At 50.1% G+C, this 18,870-nt stretch overlaps 1 protein-coding gene across 3 annotated transcripts in view; it reads left to right on the plus strand.

The window, feature by feature from the left end:
• MVB12B (multivesicular body subunit 12B) overlaps positions 1-18,870 on the plus strand; it is a 193,435-nt gene that overhangs the window by 4,056 nt on the left and 170,509 nt on the right. For 2 of the 3 annotated variants that reach the window (XM_027556289.1, XM_027556286.1), the window contains exon 2: positions 10,429-10,551. In XM_027556289.1, the coding sequence (XP_027412090.1) occupies positions 10,429-10,551 (123 nt within the window). Of the gene's footprint in view, positions 1-4,664; positions 4,845-10,428; positions 10,552-18,870 lie in introns of those variants that run through there. The other variant, XM_027556287.1, reaches the window with a different exon arrangement.

Consider the following 18,870-nt stretch of genomic DNA (forward strand, 5'->3'; position numbering starts at 1 on the left):
TCAAGGGCCGTCTGTGCTCATTATGCAACTCCCATTTTCTCCTCCTCCAGCATCTGGCAACCACCATTCTACTTTCTATGAATTTGACTACTGTGAGTACCTCATACCTCATATAAATGGAATCATGTAGTATTTGTCTTTTTGTGACTGTCTTATTTCACTTAGCCTAACAACGTCAATGTTCATCCACACTGTAGCATGTGTCAGAATTTCCTTCCTTTTTAGCAATAGTACTCCATTGTATGTAAAGACCCCATTTTACTTATCCATTTATCTGTCTGTGGACACTTGGGTTACTTCCACCTTTTGGCTATCGTGAATAATGCTGCTGTGAACATATACATACAAATATCTCTTCGAGACTCTATATCCAGTTCTTTTGGGTATATATCCAGAAGTGGATTTGCCAGATCATATAGTCATTCTACTTTTAATTTTTTGAGGAATCACCATACTGTTTTCCATAGTTGCTGCATTTCCTTTTCCACCAAGAGTGCCCCAGGTTTCCCATTTTTCCACATCCTCAACTATACTAATTTTCTGGGTTTTGCTAGTAACCATCTGGAGGGCATAGCAACCCCTTCCAGTATTCTTGCCTGGAGAATCCCCATGGACAGAAGAGACCGGTGGGCTACAGTCCATGGGGTGGCAAAGAGTCGGACACGATTAAGCGACTAAGCACAGCACAGTAACCGTCCTCATGGGTCTGAGATGATATCTCACTGTGGTTTTGGTTTGCATTTCCCTAGTGAGTAGTGACACTGAACATCTTTTCAGATGCTTTTTGGACATTTGTATATCTCCCTTGGAGAAAAGCCTTTTCAAGTCCTTTACCCTTTTTTTTTCATCAAGTTACTTGCTTTCTGTTATTGCTCTGTTGTAGGAGTTCTTTATAGACTTGGATTTTAACCTTGCATATATTTTGTTTGTTTTTCTTTCATTTATTTTTGGCTGCACTGGGTCTTCATTGCTGCATGTAGACTTTCTCTAGTTTCGGTGTATGGACTTCTCATTTTGGTGGCTTCTCTCATTGCTGAGCACAGGTTCTAGAGCACAGGCTCAATAATTATGATGCACAGGCTTATTGCCCTTTGGCATGTGAGATCTTCCCAGACCAGGGATCAAACCCATATGCCCCACATTGCAAAGTGAAAAGTGAAAGTTTCTCAGTCATGTCCAACTCTGTGCAACCCCATGGACTCTGTGTGTGTGTGTGTGTGTGTGTGTGTGTGTTAGTCGCTCAGTCGTGTCCAATTCTTTGCAACCCCATGGACTGTAGCCCACCAGGCTTCTCTGTCCAGGCAAGAATACTGGAGTGGATTGCCATTCCCTTCTCCAGAGGAACTTCCCAACCCAGGAATTGAACCCTGGTCTCCTGCATGGCAGGCAGATTCTTTACCATTTGAGCTTCTCCAGGCCAGAATACTGGAGTGGGTAGCCTTTCCCTCCTCCAGGGGATCTTCCCAACCCAGGGATCAAACCTAGGTCTCCTGCATTGCGGGAGGATTCTTTACCAGCTGAACCACCAGGGAAGGCCAAGAATACTGGAGAGGGTAGCCTATCCCTTCTCCAGGGGATCTTCCAGATCCAGGAATCAAACTGGGGTCTCCTGCATTGCAGGCAGATTCTTTACCAACTGAGCTATCAGGGAAGTGTGTATTGCAAGGCAGATTCTTAACCACTGGACCACCAAGGAAGCCTGGATTTTTAACCTCTTATCAGATATATATGGTTTGCAAATATTTTCTCCCATTCTTTTGTTTCTTTTAATGGAAGTCCTACAAGTACTTTATATAGTTTAAAACCCTGTAAAGAGAATATTATGCATTGTTCCAGTTTTATAGGAGTGGAAACTCAGGCCCAGTGCAGTTTGCCTGCCTGCGGTCACACAGCTGTGTCTGAGTTGCAGCTCAAGCCCTGGTTCCTCTGAGTCCAAAGCCCACACCTTTCCTATTTGTCTACTTTACCACCCAGCCCTCCCCGGAGCTAACAGCGTAGAGGCCCTGCCGGGTCTGCAGGAAGTGGCAATAGCTTGAGAAGCGTTCAGCTTCAGGAGAGGAAATGGGAACCCAAGACTTGGGAATCTCCCTTCCGACGACTGGGGCGCTCCTTAGATCCTCATCATTGCTTGGACCTTAGAAGGAGCAGAGAAGCGCAGACAGGTTTGGAAAGGTTTTGCTTGTTTAGCATTTCGTGAGCTTGTTTCAGAGCCCCTTGCTCCTAACAGTTCCCTAGACAGCCCGGCGCTTCGTGCCACTGCTATTGCCCTGTGCTCTCCCCGCACCTCTTGCAGCACTCTGTGCCCGCTATCTTTCAGGAAGGCCAGCACCCTGTCCGCACCCTCACCACCTGCCCCCGGCAGAAGGGAGTGTCCCCTTCATTTACAGTTCCTTTCTTTGAGGACATTTCCTCTAGCCTGTGAGCCCCGTGGGTGGTGGCCATGACTTACCTGTCGCTGTGTCACCCAGCACAGTGCCACTGCACCTGGGCAGTGCATTATCCAGCCTCTGCCCCAGCCCAGACCAATCAGATCAGAACCTGGAGAGTAGCTGTAGTTTTTACAAACTCCATGGGGAGTCTTCACGGAGCCCCCGGCCAGGTCCTTATCCAGCCTACTCTGGATCTAGGGCAGACCTGCTTCTGGAACTGCCCAGAGTACTGAGGTCCCACCTCCCTTGCTCGGCAGGTGGCTCGGCCCTGGAGTTGTGGTGTTTGTCCTGCACCAGGCATCAATGACCCAGCGGGGCACGCTCACCATTGCTCCTGCTGCTTTACGTGCCCCCTTAGTCCAGTGGAACACAGACAGTTTTGAAAGCAGGACAGGGACTTCGTTTATCCATCCTCCCATCCATCCATCCATTTATCTATAGTCTATTTATTGATGATGCAAATTTATTGAGTATTCACTATAGACTAGGTACTATGATGGACATATACCTTTGAACAACTAATGCTCTGCTTAGGAAAGTGTTGTAACCTTCTGAGAGTCAAGACCGTGTTTCTTTACGTGTGTGTGTATGTATATGTGTGTGTGCGCATGTGTGCCCATGTGCTAAGGTCATGTCCTTGGACAACATCAGGATTCTTAGTGACAGCATCTGTCTGGCTGGGCAGTGGGGAAGATTTGGGGTGAATAGGAGATGTGACCCAGAGTTTGAATGGTGGGGTGGGTGCCATAGGGGAGGGTTTGGGTGCTCTTGGGTAACCTGTGTTAGGGAGGGAAAGACTGAAGGACTTACTCTGAGGCTGCTCCCCAGGGATGATGACCTTTAGGTTCCTTCTTCCCTCTTCCCTCCCTGCCTCAATTTCCTTCCTTCATCAAACATCCCATGAGTACCTACTGCCTTTTACTCAGACTTTGGACTGTGGACCAGCTGTTTCAGCATCTACCTGGATCTTGTTAGAAATGCAGCTTCTCAGGCACCGAGTCAGCACCTCGGGGAGTGGGTGTACGACTTTGTTTTCGTAAATTCTCTAGGTGACTCAAGCATGCTAGAGTTCGAGAATGTCGGGCTTCCCATCTTCGTCGCTGCTCCATGCTCAGCACAAGAGCTTTCCACAGACATCTGTGAGCTGACTGTTATGCACCAGGTCCTGTTCGGTACTAGGGATGTGGAGATGCCTCGGGGGGAGGATGACGAGGTCAGCCAGGTTGAAGGTATCAATGGGACACGCAGGTGGCAATAGCCAGCAGGGCACCAGATACACATATCTGAGTCTCAGGAGAAAAATGCCAGCCTTGGAGGTAATTTGGAGTCATCAGCACACACAGGTAGAATGAGTGCATGACCAAAGAAACTCTTAAGGCCCATGTGAAAGTCAAGAGCGTGGGTGGTGATGAGGTGGGGTATCTACTGACCTGAAGCCAGGTGTTCTGACGATTCTGGCCTCAGGGCCCATTGCCCAATGTTGAGGTGACATGTTAGCATTTTTACTCAGCAGACACTGCTCATCAAGCCAAGGCTGTGACCGTTTCCCGTCACCGAATATTAGGCAAACGGCCAGCCGGCTCTTGGGGCCTCCTGGGATGGTTTCATTTGTAGGGTGTCTGCCTTCCATGGGGGTCCACCTTCTGCCTTCTCTCCAGGGGGCACTATGGCACTAAGACCTGATGGGAGTGGGTAGGGACGGCCTTCATCTGCAGTAAAGGTGAGCAAGCTGGGGTGGGGCTCACAGTGTTCTAGAGAATGCCCCCTCCTCCCCAGCACCAGGCTCCCTGGTTTTGCAGAGCTGGGCCTGTAGGGGCAGGCCTTTAGCCACGGCCGTGCTGTAGAACTTGATCCGGATTTATTTTGGGAGAGTATATTCTGGGATCCAGCACTGCACTGTACTGCAGCCACCCAAACCCCAGGTGTGCCTCACATGGTTTATGATAAATCTGTTTGGCTATCAAATGGTTAATGCCAGTCTAAGCAGAGGTCTGATGGGGTGGATGCATTTGTACACCAGATTCTTCTATTAGAAGTAACAGACTTTTACTGGGAAAAAAAGGAAGTGCTCGCCATTGTTAGTTCCCTGGCTGGAAAGTTCTTTGTGATCCAGGGGAGCTTAGGAAAATACTTGCTTTCATTCCCCAGTATCTTAGCAGCCTTCCCAGCAGCCTGTGGCCTGTTGCCACCAGATCGTACTCGACAGCATTTGTCAGAACGATTTGGTTTCTGACTCGTCACTCGGATCAAATGTCCAGGCCAAAGTACAGGACGCACCAGGAGGCTATCCTGAGGTTCCACGGTGGCCGCCTCTCAGCCTGTGTGCGCTATCCCTATGGGTGGTGCCCAGAGCTAGCTGGCCGTTTGCCTGGGTGCTGCATGGACCCTGACCTCAGCCTGCAGTCTCCTGAGGAGGTAGGGCTCTGCATGCGCCATGGCTGCCTGCGGTGGCCGGGTTTGTGTATTTGTGTGTGTTGTGGGTACCTGGGTGAAGCCTAGCCACCAACTTCCTCCCCTGTCCTTCTGTCCCCCGCTTAAGATTTGTTAGCAGGAAGGAACCGGTAGTTATGGGGTAACAGAGACGAGCAGGGGTTCCTGCAGCCCACCGCCACCACCGAGCTGCTGGGAAGCAGGCAGAGAGCTGCCTCACGCCGGGCTGCAGCTTTTCCGCAGGGAGGCTCTGCTCTTCGGCCGTTTGCCACGGGGAGTGAAATATTTATCCACTGCTTTTCCCCAGCTCTGCAAGCTGGTAGATGTGGGCAGACAATTTATGTCTTTTCTGCCCTTGACTTTGGATTTCAGACAATCCGATCTCAAGTTCATCCTTCTGTAGAGACTTAATTAACCCACTGGTTTTGTCATTTCAATCCCAGTAGCCCTATCTAACCTGCCCCACCCCCCAATACTTTGATATTACTCTCCTCCAAAGCTGTGTGCAAGTCCCACCTTCAGCCCTGGTGGGCAGCACTGGCTCCGCTTCTGAGCTGGTCTTCCTTCCTTGTCCTGGGTTCCTGCTGTGCCTCCTTTGAAGGCAGCATCCCCTGCCCCCCGGCAGTTGTTGCCTCCCCCCACCCCCAATGTGCTTTAAACTCCTCGGCTCATGCCCTACCCTGCTGCTGGAAGGGCCTCGGTGGAGAGAGGTCTCAGCTCTGTTAGTTGGGTTTTGATTTCAGTACAGGAGTTGATAAAACGAGATAAACCCCAGGCTCACAGGGCCGGGGAAATTAAACAGAGATGATATCAAAGTTCCCCTGAGTTTTCAACTGTGATTCAGTAGCTTAGTTTTCTCCCAGACTGCGGCTGGGAGGCACGCCTTTGATACTGAAACAATGTTAAGCATCAGTTAAGCCCAGCACTGCTGACTTTTAGGGATTAAGCACACTGTCGTAGTAATTCTTTGATCAGCTACAAGGGAGCCGTGTGCTGTCTGTGTGAAGGGGCTTTATAGTTAAAGTTCATTTCTCTGTGAACCTGGGGCGACAGCCTTGGTGAGGTGCTGCCGTGCCGGGGGGCTGGGACCTCCCCCGGGCACTGTTCGGTGCACACTCAGGAAGCTCTTCTCTTACCCAGTGTTGCTGGATGGAAATCATTGAGCACGGCTGGAAAAAATCCTGCTGGGTCTGGAAAACACACCTCGCCCTAACTGGCCCCATCCAGTCCTTCAGTCCCAGGAAGTACCACACACACACTCTCTCTCTCTCTCTCTCACGCACTCTCCACACACACACACACACACATACACACATTCTCTCTCTCACGCACTCTCCACACACACACATACACACACACACATACATATACATTCTCTCTCATTCTCTGTCACTCTTCATCCCAGTCCCCCAGTCCCAGGATGTACAACACACACACTTACTCTCATCCTCGCGCTCGCTGTCTCTCTCTTTCTCCCCCTGCTTTGTGGAGAAATCCTCTTGGGACAGACACAGGCACAGCTGCCCAGGGTGAGGCTCTGTAGCCCCCAGCCTTGGCGATGGTCTGAGTGAGGCTGGCTGCACGCTCGGGATAGACAGGGACTGGACGACCTGTGAGGTTAAGCTAGGAGGACTAGGTCAAGGTCAGTGCTGCCAGGGTACTCTCTACTCTTCCGACCCTGCCCGAAATCAGACGTGACTCCCAGGTGCTGCTACTGTCGTCATTCCTCTCCTGACATTTCCTGGAAATCCACTTAGCTTCAGGTTGGCTCCTTCCTAGAGTTCTCAGAAATCTCGGTCTCTGTTATCTTGTCATCTAAAACACTGAGTGAACTTTTGGCTTTTCCTCTAGGGACCCTCCTTGCAGCCACAGCTGGGGCAGTAGAAGTTTCCCCATCCCCTGCCCCCGCCTCCGCTGGCGGTGCAACTTGCAGTTGGCAATGGAGGCTCCCCCGCCGGCCCCCCCCCGGGTGCTGTTGATTGTGTTCACACCATGCTGTACATCACCCCGTTCCCTCCTGTGCAGCACGCGGGTCTCCCTCATTAGGCCTAAATTTACCTCTGTCCTACACAAACATGGCCTTAGCTCATTTTTATTGCTGTAAATTATTTATGAGGGAAATGTTGCATCTCGAAACTGAGGTGTGAGGAAAATTAATCCCATGTTACTTTTATCTCTCAATACTTTTCTCCCCCTCGCTTCACTTACTGGGTTACTGCTAGAGAAAAGAGAGCTTTGGCATTTTAAAATATAATTGGTGCTGAGAGCACTTTCTTGATCAGGTATGGGATGGGAAGTTGGGTCTGTCTCTGCCCAGTGTGTGGAAAGTAGACCAGACTGGGGAGGGAGGGTCAGAGGCCCCTGGGGCTCTGCCTTCTGCCAGCCCATGGCATCTGAGAACTCCAGGCCTCTGTTTCTTTCCTCTGAAATAGGGATTAATATGCTCCAGTCCACTTCCTAGGTTTGGTGTGAGCATCAGTTGAGAAGGAGCTGGTGAAAGCTTTTTTGGTAATTGCAGGGCACTGCTCAGATGCGGGGAGGTGTGTGAGTGCGTTCTGTGTGCAGCTAGAATTTGGAGCTGGAGGTGGATGCCAGGCTGGGCAAAGAGAGCTGAGGAGGATGCCTGTTGTTGCAAGCAGGCCTGGCATTTTCTGCTTCAGCCCAGCGTCAGCGTCTTGCCAGACAGGTTAATGGTGGTCTTAAACACCCCCGCTCGTCTGCCCCTCTCCCCAGGCAGCTCTGCTCTGCAGCACCCACCCCCCCCCACCCCCCCACCCCATTAATGGCCTCTTCTCCCCTTCGCCGAGGCCTGGCTTGTGACCCGGGCAGCCGCGGCCGCTGCCGTGCCATCCCCTTCGGGCCGGAGGTTCCGCGCAGCCCAGGGAGCGCCGAGTGCTAGTTAATAAATGGCCTTTTGTGAGGAAGGTCAATTGAAGTGACGGTAGAGACGCTGTTAAGAGTAATTTGCAGTCAGAAAATATGTAATTCAGGGCAAGCGGCTCTGAGTGATTGCCTCTGCCATGGATATCTTGGGCGTTTCTCATTAAAAGCTTCCTTTGCTGGTGGTGGCGCTTTCCTCCGCCGTCCCAGCGAGGAGTCATTTGTCTGTATTTCACAAAGGCTGCTGGATCCCCCAGGGCACTGCCACTGGGGGTGTGTGTGGGGTGTGGGGGCGGGGGTGGAGGCGTGCATCTGAGATGCTCAGTGCTAATGCCCTGCCCGCCGCATCCTCCCACCCTGCAGGCCCGCAGCCCGCCGGCCGGCTCCTTTGTCTGCTCAGGAGGCTGCCCGCAGCCATCTTGGGGCCCGGTGCCCGGCTGCCCGGTGCATTGTGGGAGCAGCGGCGTCAGCTTCCCCCGCTCCCGCAACTTGCTCGCGCTGCAGAGCAGAGGAGGGCGGTTGGTACCTGGACCGGGATGCAGTGACCCGAGGATGGGGCATCCCTCAGCGAATAAAATATTTCTTATTTATTCCCATGCTCCCCACCCCCCACCTCAGATAGTAGAGGCAGCACTATCTTAATAATAATAATAATAATAAAACTTACGTCTTATGTTCTTTATTAAATTCACAGCATGATATTTTAGCACTGGCAGAATTCAGTGTCTTCTGTTAATGAGTTGTTAATTGCAAAGCATTTCGGTAACCAACAACAGGTATAACAGTATTTTGCTAACGGCAGCGATGTTATTTCCATGTTAACCAAGAATACCGAGTTTTCCAAATGAAGTACTTTTTGATCAGTTTGCTTTGGATTCTGCTGGTGCAGATAGTGAATTCTAAACCTTCCTGACTGGGGGCATCCCTGCGGATTCATTCAGGAAATATTCACTCAGTGCCTACTGTGTGCAGGAAGCACTGAGCCCTGTGCTTTATGCAGATAAACTCGCCTGGTAAATAAGATCTGAAAATAGAAAACGATTCAGTGATGCGGTGTGATGTCCTGCCCCCCTGCCCTTTACTTCCAGAAGCTTATTTTCAGTAGAATTAAGTAAAGCTTAACTTAGTTTGGCTTTTGTCATAAACAGAAGCTGAGACTGTGGCTGCTGGCAGGCGCTTCCTAGCCTTGATCAGAGAATTAGCTCCCTGGCACTGACGAGCCTGTTTCTGGAGCCTTTCGTGGGTTCCAGGGAATGCTGATTACACGGTGACTTGCATACAGCCCTCTGGTTGTTTTTACGGAGGAGGCTGTAGTCATTTTTAATGGCCTCTGCCTTTTCTGATTCTAGGCTGAGAACTTAAAATATTCCTACTGGCTGCCCAGTTAGACGAGAGTGTTTGGTTTGCTTTAGCAGCAGTAACCAGCCTTGAGAGATCTGACAGACCCTACAGCCAGTGGAATGAAATCGCTGCAGAAGGAGGTAGAATTTAACTTGCTGTTTTCCACTGCTGGTCCTTTGAAAAAGCTCTAGAAGTCATTTACATAAGGTGTTACCATTTTATATGCTTTCTGGTACACTGCCACTGGAGCTGCCCAGACCCAGTGCTCTCTACATTCTGTTGGTCTCCTCCGGTCACATCAGGAGGCAGGCAGCAGCAGAATAATAATTTCATTTCCCTCCCTTCCTCCCAGTGTCCAACAAGAATTACAGTCATTGTTCGTGTTTAGCTTTGAGTAAGTGTCCACATGACCCTGGGATTAAACACAACAAAGGGACCCCCCGGTCCTCTTGGGAACAGCCGTGACCACGCTTCTGGCTGACTACACTGGACCTTTGTGTCCCTCACCCACCCTTCTCACCTGCATTTTGCTGAGGGCCTACTGTGTGCCAGGGGACCTCTCCAGGCCCTTCGTTTACGGGATTCCCTTAGTTGTCACAGCAGCTCTGCAGCTGTCGGTGTCCTGAATCTTTGCTTGCCTGCTCACCAGCTGTAGTCATGGAGCCTGGACTCCATTGCCTTTCTGTGTCCTCCATGGCAAGAGCACTTTCCTCTATGTGTTCACAAAGCTCTGCCTCCCCAACAGCCCACCCTTGGATGTAGTCATGGCTGTGGATTTGGAGGGCTGTTCTTCTGCCAGGAGATGCTGTGAGGGGGAGAGATGGAAGGTGTTGCTAGATTTAACCATGTCTGATTTATCCTCAGAGAAGCTGCTGGTATCTGTATAGAAGTCAGACAGCAGGGCGGGAGAGTGTTCAAAACTCACTTGAGAAGAGCAGGAGCTGGAGATGACTTGATTTCTTTTTTTTTTTTTTTAATAGAGTATTTGTTTATGTATTTGGCTGTGCCAGGTCTTAGTTGGGGCATATGGGATCTTTGATCTTTGTTGAAGCATGTGAACTCTTAATTGTGGCATGTGGGATCTAGTTCCCTGACCAGGGATCGAACCCAGGCCTCCTGGCTTTGGGAGCACAGAGCCTTAGCCACTGGACCACCAGGGAAATCCCTACTTGAATTCTTGATCTGAGGAAAGGGTCGGGTAAAGCCAGGGCTCCCTTAGCTGGTCCATGTATGTGAAGCTGAGTTCAGGATATTTGCCCCAGGATTCTGGTTCTGTTTGAGACTTTGTATTGCTCACTTTAAATGCTCCATTTGAATTTTGTGCTTTCTTTTTCCTTTTTGGAATCAGGAGCAAGCCACCATGCCTGAAGTCAAAGACCTTTCAGAAGCCTTGCCAGAGACGTCAATGGATCCCATCACAGGAGTCGGGGTGGTGGCTTCTCGGAACCGAGCCCCAACAGGCTATGATGTGGTAAGTCAAGATTCACTGATTTGGCAAATATTTGTTTACTTTGTTCAAGACCCTCTGAACGTCGTGTGTAAGATGTGTTTCTGCACTCTAGGAACTTAAACAGGAAGGGAAAGCACCACCAGCGGCAAGGTGTGGCAAGTGTCCTGGCTGGACCTGAGCCCATCTGGGCTGTTGCTTGGCCTTAGCTGGGTCACTTGACCTCTGTGATGGTCATCTTCACATTCTGTAAAATTAAGGGATTGAATTAGTTGATTTCCAAAGTCATTTTTAGTTGTGACATTTCATGAAAAGAATCCAAGCATCTGAAAGACCCTTGGTTGTCACAGATTGTCTTGTATAAATGTTAAAAATATATTGACATGTGTTTATATAGCTTCTTACAGTTTACAAAGCAGTTTTTCCCACCCATGAACTCAGCTGGCTCTTACAATTCCCTGAAGGGTGGGAGGGCAAGTTGCCTTCTGTCCACTGTGCTGATCAGGAGAACACAAGCTCCGAGAAGGGAAGTGATGGAGACCCAGCGCTTGGGAGTGGTGAATCTGGTGACTCAAGCCCAGGGCTGTGATGACCGCATCACCACAATTTAGTAGAGAATTGGCTTTGCTTTTCAGCACACGTCTGTGGTGATGTTCAGTAGTACCGATGGCTTGAATTAATTATATTGTTTTTTCAGTAGATAAATTCCAACTTGGGTGGGGCTTAAAATGTGCAGAGGAACTATTGGGAGGCTTTAGTTAACGGTGACTATTGTCATGTGTTCTGAACTTCTAAGGTGGAGGGTTTTTTTTAATTATTATTTATTTTTGGTTGTGCTCGATCTTCATGGCTGTGCGAAGGCTTCTCTCTAGTTACGGTGAGCGGGGACTACTCTCTAGCTGTGGTGTGAGGGTGTCTCACTGCAGTGGCTTCTCCTGTGGCAGAGCGCAGGCTCTAGGGCATGCGGGCTTCAGTAGTTGTGGCACAGGGCTTAGTCGCTCCGTGGCATGTGGGATCTTCCCGGATCAGGCTCAAACCTGCGTCTTCTGCATCGGCAGATGGATTCTTTACCACTGAACCACCAGGGAAACCCCTAAGGTGGTCTTATTTTTCACTTTCCTTATTTTGTTTGATGACAGAGGACGAGATGGCTGGATTGCATCACTGACTCAATGGATATGAGTTTGGGTAAACTCCGGGAGTTGGAGATAGACAGGGAGGCCTGGCATGCTGCGGTTCATGGGTTCGCAAAGAGTTAGAGACGACTGAGAGACTGAACCGAACTGAACTGATTTTGTTTGGGATGACGTTTTATTCTTGCTCATTGAAAATGTATACCCAGAATACGTAAAAGAATATAAGTCTCATTTGTCAGCACTGAACACCTGGCGCAGTGATAAAATCAGTGTCTGATGTGAGGTGTGAGTTGGGGGGGCATGCCATGCCTAGTCCAGAAGAAGCCCTAAGGCAGGGTTTCTCACCCTTGGCATTACTGACGTCTTGGGCCAGATGATCAGATAGTAGTATGTGGTGGGGCTGTCTCGTGCATGGTGGGGACAGCATCCCTGGCCTCTTCCTGCTCGATGCCAGTAGCCCCAACCCCCAAGGTGTGACAGCCAAAAATGTGTTCAGACTTGCACAAGTCCTCAGGCGGAGGGGGCAGGCAGGCAAAATCAGCCCCATGGTGAACAGTGCCTGTCGCGTCAGCCCACGCTGGCTCCCGTGTGAGGAAGGGGGAGCCTGTTACAATCCTCCACATCACTTTCCCAGCTGCTGGAAAGCTTATAAACATTTTTAAAGTGAATGAACGGGGGAATCTTTTTTTTTTGACAAAGATTTGAGTTTCACCTGCTGCCTGACTTCAAAGCACTGTTTGAATGTATAACTTGCCATAAAATAGAATCATTAGGTATGGCTTTGTGCCATAAAACTCTTGGGGAAGCTAATAAAAATGTTCCTTATTTGAGAAGCCCAAGTGTCTTTTGATGAATTAGATATGAAGCAGTGCGTCGTGAATCAGGGCAGGGGCTTGGTGCGCGCCTGTCTCTGGGAGGACCGTCTCCAGGGTGACTCTCTGGGTGGGGGGCAGGGCTGGGGGGGAGGTGGAAACCCGGGTCTTCTGACTGTTCCCTCGTGTGGATCTGTGTCTTTAACATTCTGCTGGCCCCTTTGGGGTCACTGTGAATGCCGAGCAAGTGGGCGGCAGATGGCCTTTGATAGTCTGGTTTTCTGAAAGTCTTGGTGAGTCTGACAGGAGCAGAATCTATCCCTATCATTTTCTCCTAACGTCGAGCTCAGGGCAGAAGAGCGCGGTGTCAAATGAGTGAGATTAATAAGCACATTTCACGGTGGGGCTGCACCAGGCATCATCGTGAAAGGTGAGCAGGCCAGGAGGCTCCAGAGGGTCAGCTCGGCAATTACCCAGCCTCCACACGCCAAGACTGAGTGTCCGAGCTCCTCCAAAAGCTCTTCTGGGGAGAGATGTAGGAGTCCTGTCTTTGTGCTGACCGCTAGACAAGCATCTGCTTCCTCAGAGGTCTGACCCTGAGTTCAAGGGGGATGGGGGAGGACACCCCCCTTCCCTTTATCCAGAGTTTAGTGGGAGGTTGACATCCAAACCGAAGTGCCAGGCTTTTGGCGGTGGCCGGGCTACAGAGATGCTGAGACAGAAGTGCGGCGGCCGAAGGAGGCTCTGCTGTGGACTACGGCTGGGGCCTCTCCAGCATGTGCTGGAGGCCTAATCCCTCTGTGCGCTCAGAGCACGCTAGGTACCCTGACACACAAACCCGAGAGTGGACGCCAGATGGACCGCTGACTCTCAGTGGCACAACCATTTTAAAATGAGCAGAGGCCCTGGTGCTGCTTGAAGTAAAAGATGCCAAGTGTTTGTTTATAAAAATTGAATTTGACAAATTCTCTGCCCGTCAGGGGATGGTTCCTCAGGTAGGGGCTGGGGATCACTTGCTAAACTTCTCAGTTTACCGTCTCTGTTTCTGCAGCTGCCTCTGAAATAGCCTCCCCTAGCCTCCCCTTCCTGCCTGGCAGCCACAGGCTCAGATCTAGAACGTTGCTGCCAAGGCCCAGGTCTTTCCTCTGGCCCCTCCGTGCCCAGCTTCTGCCCTCTCCTGGCTGCCTTCACTCTCCCTGACGGCAGCGTTTAGAACTGCCAGGTGTGGAGGCCCAGCCAAACTGAGTCTTGGCCTCCGAGAGACTTGGAGATTTTTTTTGTCTTTTTCTTCACTGTGCTCCAAGAGCTCCTTCCTTCCCTTCCTGAGAAACCCCGTGTGCAAATGGGAGTCTTTGTGGCATGGTGACCCAGAAGTGACAGTTTATCACCTAGTTCAAGGACTGTTCCCAGACGCCCAGGTCGGGGGTTCTCGCGCTTCAGAGGGCCTCAGTCCTCTGGAGAACCCCACACCCCAGATTCCTGCTGCAGTAGGTCTGGGGTGGGGCTGAGAGCTTGCATTCTAACCGATTGCCCACTGATGTTGATGCTGCTGGTTCAGGGGCCACACTTTGAGAACTGCTGGTCTAAGTTAAGTCATTCTTAAATAATATGTACCTGTGGACCCCACAAGTCTAACTCAGGAAGGGCTGTACTAGCTTTTCCTGTTAATTTTTGACGTGTCCTGATTTAGAGTTTAGAAGGTCTCGGGAGACTTTCTGTGTATGTGTTTGTGGGTTTTTTAAAAATACAAATGAGATGGTACCATTTATACTCTCATAACTTAAAAAATTTATTGTGGGCTTAGCTCAGTATCAGTCTATATAGATGTATCCCCTCCTCTTAATAATGCATATTTATTGTTTGGCTGTTTCCTAGGTGGTGCAAGCAGTAAAGAAGCTGCCTGCCAATACAGGAGACATAAGAGGAGTGGGTTCAATCCCTGGGTTGGGAGGATTCTCCTGGAGAAGGGCATGGCAACCCACTCCAGTTTTCTTGCCTGGAGAATCTCCTGGACAGAAGAGCCTGGCAGGCTAAAGTCCATGGTGTCGCAAAGAGTTGGACAGGATTGAAGTGACTTAGCACACATGCACACCAAAATTTGGCTAATAATTCAATATTGAAGAATATTGAATTTGTTCCCATTTTTGTTTTCAATGCAATAAACAACACCCTTGTGTCTGTATTTTGGCATGGTCATCCTGTTAGTGCCATAGAATAATTTCATAGGTTGAAATTACTGGGTCAGAGTGTTCACATTTTAAACTTGATAAGTGTTGCCTATTGTCTTCGAAAAATGTTGTTACATTTTGTGTTTCTGTTCTCACTCAAGCAAGTGTTGAGTAAAGTGAAATTTTGGGGCTGGGGGATGAATTGATCAAGTCCCCCTTCTTCCAGACTCTGTGTCCAGTTTCCCATCACCAGTAAGTCCAGGCAGTCCTCTGGGGTGAGGGCCTGGGCAGTAAGCAATAAGTGGTAGCCATGGATCTTCTCTCTAAGAGCATCCTCTTCTCAGACAACCAGAGAGAGGACAGATACCCAAATCCTTTAACTTGACACACGTGTCTTCCAGTCTCACTTCCTTCTACTCTCTTCTCCTCCAACCTCATCAGACCTCTAGTTTCTCACATTTGGAATAAGGGGCTTCCCTGGTGGCTGAGACGGTAAAGCGTCTGCCTGCAATGAGGGAGACCTGGGTTCGATTCCTGGGTCGGGAAGATCCCCTGGAGAAGGCAATGGCAACCCACTCCAGCACTCTTGCCTGGAAAAATCCCATGGATGGAGGAGCCTAATAGGCTACAGTCTATGGGGTCACGAAGAGTTGGACACGACTGAGCGACTTCACTTTGTACCATCAAACCCTTGAACCCACTTGGCCCATATTTTCAAAATTCCTGTGTTCCCACCTTTTTGGATAAAATTTTTCTCATCCTTCAGAACCCAGTTTGAAAACTCCTTGGTGAGGCTTTTCCCGATGTTATGCGTTTATTGCTTCTCACATCGGCTTCACAGGTGTTTATTGACCCCCTACTATTGTGCAGAAGCCCCGGGAATTCCAGTATCCTGGGAGGGGTTCCATCATGTGAAAGGGGAAAGGTGAGAGATGAGGTAGTGGGGGTGGATAAGGTCGTGTCACACCAGAGGATTACAAGCTACACAAAGGCATTGGCCATTATTCTGAGGGTGGTAGGAGTCATTAAAGGACTTTAAGAAAAAGGTTCTTACATTTGTGTTTTTAAAAGTTTCCTTGATGTGTGTAGAAGGAGAATTGGAGGGCATAGATATTGAGTCAGGGGGCTCAGTTTGTAGGGTCTGTGTTGGTGTAGGGTGTGAGGGTAGAAACCTAACCCACCAACAATGGAGGGAAGTGGGAGCATGGGGCCTGGGGACCCAAATGCACATTCTTTCACAGAAAAAAACATAGGCTGAATGTTGGGAGATAGGTGCAGAGGTGAAGAAAGGGAAGGACCAGAGCGACATGAAGGGTGTCGTGCTGAGCAGCTGGGGGGATGTTGATGCTCTCTGTTGAGATGGGGACATAGACAACCAGAAAGATTGAGGGTGGAGGGGAACCGTTGGTTCAGTTGTGGACACACTGAGCTTGGGGTGCTCATGTGATATCTGGGTAGGGATGTTGAGCAGCCTTAGGTCTGAAGTCCAGGGAGATGTCTGAGTGTTATCATCACATGGGAGACCCTGTAGCATCATGGAGATGGTCCTGTCACCTCAGACTCCTTGTCAGAGTCCACTGTAGCATCAACAATTAGGAGTGGGGAGAAGGAGGCACTCGGGGGCCTAGGGCTGAGCATCCAGAGAGGTGGATGGAAAATTAGTAAGAAACGGGGGAAAAATGAGTATTTCTAGAAGGGGTGGTCAGTATTAGTCAAAGCTCTGTAAGGGGTAAATAAAATGAGGCTGAACTGTTTCTGGGAGAAAGCAATGGCACCCCACTCCAGTACTCTTGCCTGGAAAATCCCATGGACGGAGGAGCCTGGTAGGCTGCAGTCCAAGGGGTCGCTAAGAGTCAGACCTGACTGAGCGACTTCACTTCCACTTTTCACTTTCATGCATTGGAGAAGGAAATGGCAACCCACTCCAGTGTTCTTGCCTGGAGAATCCCAGGGACGGGGGAGCCTAGTGGGCTGCCATCTATGGGGTCACACAGAGTCGGACACGACTGGAGCGACTTAGCAGCAGTAGCAGAACTGTTTCTACTGGGCTGAGTTACTAGAAGGTGCTTGTGAAGTTGGTGGTGGCTCAGAAGACTGCCAGTGTGCTCAAAGGGTCCACCTGAAGTGGGAGGTATGGGCACAGATGCCTTAAAGAAGGGAGGGTGGCGGCTAGAGGATGCCTTGGGATCAGGAGTCTTCTTGCCTTTGTTTAAGGGTGGGCAGGTGTTGAGTGAGTGTGGTCGGTGATAGCTGTCTGATGAAGCAAGGCCCCCGAGGAGCCGAGGACTTGGTGTCCAGAGACTGGTCAGAGAAAAGCCCAGGAAGTCGTGTGTTTTTAAAATTAATGAATGTTTGGGCTGTGCTAGATCTTCTCTGTTGCCCGCCAGCTTGCTGTAGTTGCGGTGAGCCGGGGCTGCTCTTCATCGTGGTGTGTGGGCTTCTCATTGCGGTGGCTTCTCTTGTTGGGGAGCGCAGACTCTAAAGCACAGGCTCAGTAGTTGTGGTGCCTAGGCTTAGTTGCCCCTTGGCTTGTGGGATCTTCCCAGACTAGAGATGGAACCTGTGTCTCCTGCGTTGGCAGGCAGACTCGCACTCAGTGGCCCACCAAAGATGTCCCAGAAGGCTGTGTTTGTGTCATTCTTGGCCCCTCTCAGGGCTGCGTGCTGGGAAGCCAGCCTTGCTCATGGCCTCTGACCAGCAAATGGGCCCTCTAGGGCCGTGTGTGGACCCATCCTCCCCTAGGTCTTTACTTCCCGTTTCTTCTGTGCTTCCTCTTCTCCCGCTTCCTTTCTCTCAACACTCCCATTTATTTCTGGGACTGATTAAACAGCAAAACATTTCTTATAAACTGCTGGACCTGTATAGTTTATATATTTGAGATTCCTAAATAATGGGAAATTATTCAAAGATTCTGATGCTTAAACTGCCAAATGAGGGGCTCTGGGGTGCTAGGAGAGGCCAGCCCCCCTCTGGGGCTGTGGGCTGTTGTCCAGTGCCATAGAGAAGGATGAGTTTAAATCTGCAAGTGAAGTTCAGCCTACAAAACTGGAGAAAGAAAAAAATAATTCACCAAGTGCTGAAGCCTAATTCAAGCACGTTGGTATTTTTACATACAGCTCAAGAAATTTTAAAAAGTCAGTGAAAGACATGCGAAGATGGTCATGATATCTAATTAAAAGCATATTGTAGATATCAGGTGGAAACTGTGGAACATAATCACACGTCCGGCCTGAGCACAGCTGTCACGTGAGTCTCCAGAAAGCTGATGCTGTGGGGAGGCCCGAGCCAGGCAGGAGGACCACCCCACTCCTCGGGGCCAGAAGACAGGAGGGCCGCGCCCTCCTCCCCGCCCCCGAAGCTCTGGCTCCACGAAGCAGATGCAGAAGCAGGTGCGGCAGCCTCTTCCCACTCTCCCCAGCTCCTGCCCCATGTGGCTTCGCTGCCCAGGGCCTGCTCCCAAGGGCGGACGTGACCGCAGACCCGAGCCCCACCACACGCTGGTTCATTTTCAGAACCAGAGCTGGTTTTCATAAAAGGCACCAGGTGTTCCTGTCTTTTGTTTTGTGGGAAAATAAAATGATAAAGATTCACTGAAAACACAGAAGGTGACTTTATGGCCCGCCCTTGGGCCTTTGTTTCCTGTCGTCTGGATTAGCCAGCTTCGGTAACAGCATCAGCCCTGCACCTTCCCGGGTGCCCTGCAGAGCCCTGGCCAGTGGAGCTGCACCGGGTGGCTGGGCAGGGCCACTAACATGCACACGTGCCTGGCTTCCAGGAGGGGCATGCAACCCAAGCATCGCTGTTGTCAGGATGACTCTCAGAGATCCTGGCTTGAATTGCCTCCTTCTAGGCTGCTCTCCCCCACCGAGTATGCATTTTGGTTTTGACCCAAAGACTTTATTCTCGCTAATGACTTGTTCCATAGTGGGATCAGTGGGAAAGGAGAGAGGACTGGGGGGCACTGCAGCGTGCTGGCACTCCATCCTGCTCACTGCAACCTCCTATTCACCATTTACAAAGGCTCCTGACAAAGAAACCTCACAGAGTGGATTAATGGGAAAGAAGAGGGACTTGCTTTAATCTTGCTTTCATTTTTTTTCAGTCAAACTTTTAATTTTGAGATAGTTAGATTCACATGCATTTGTAAGACATACTACTGGGAGAGCTTGTTTTTAACCTGTTTCCCCCCAACGGTAACATCTTTGAAACTCTAGTAGAGCATCATAA

Source organism: Bos indicus x Bos taurus, chromosome 11 (assembly GCF_003369695.1).
Source record: "Bos indicus x Bos taurus breed Angus x Brahman F1 hybrid chromosome 11, Bos_hybrid_MaternalHap_v2.0, whole genome shotgun sequence".
In the NCBI taxonomy this organism is placed as follows: domain Eukaryota; kingdom Metazoa; phylum Chordata; class Mammalia; order Artiodactyla; family Bovidae; genus Bos; species Bos indicus x Bos taurus.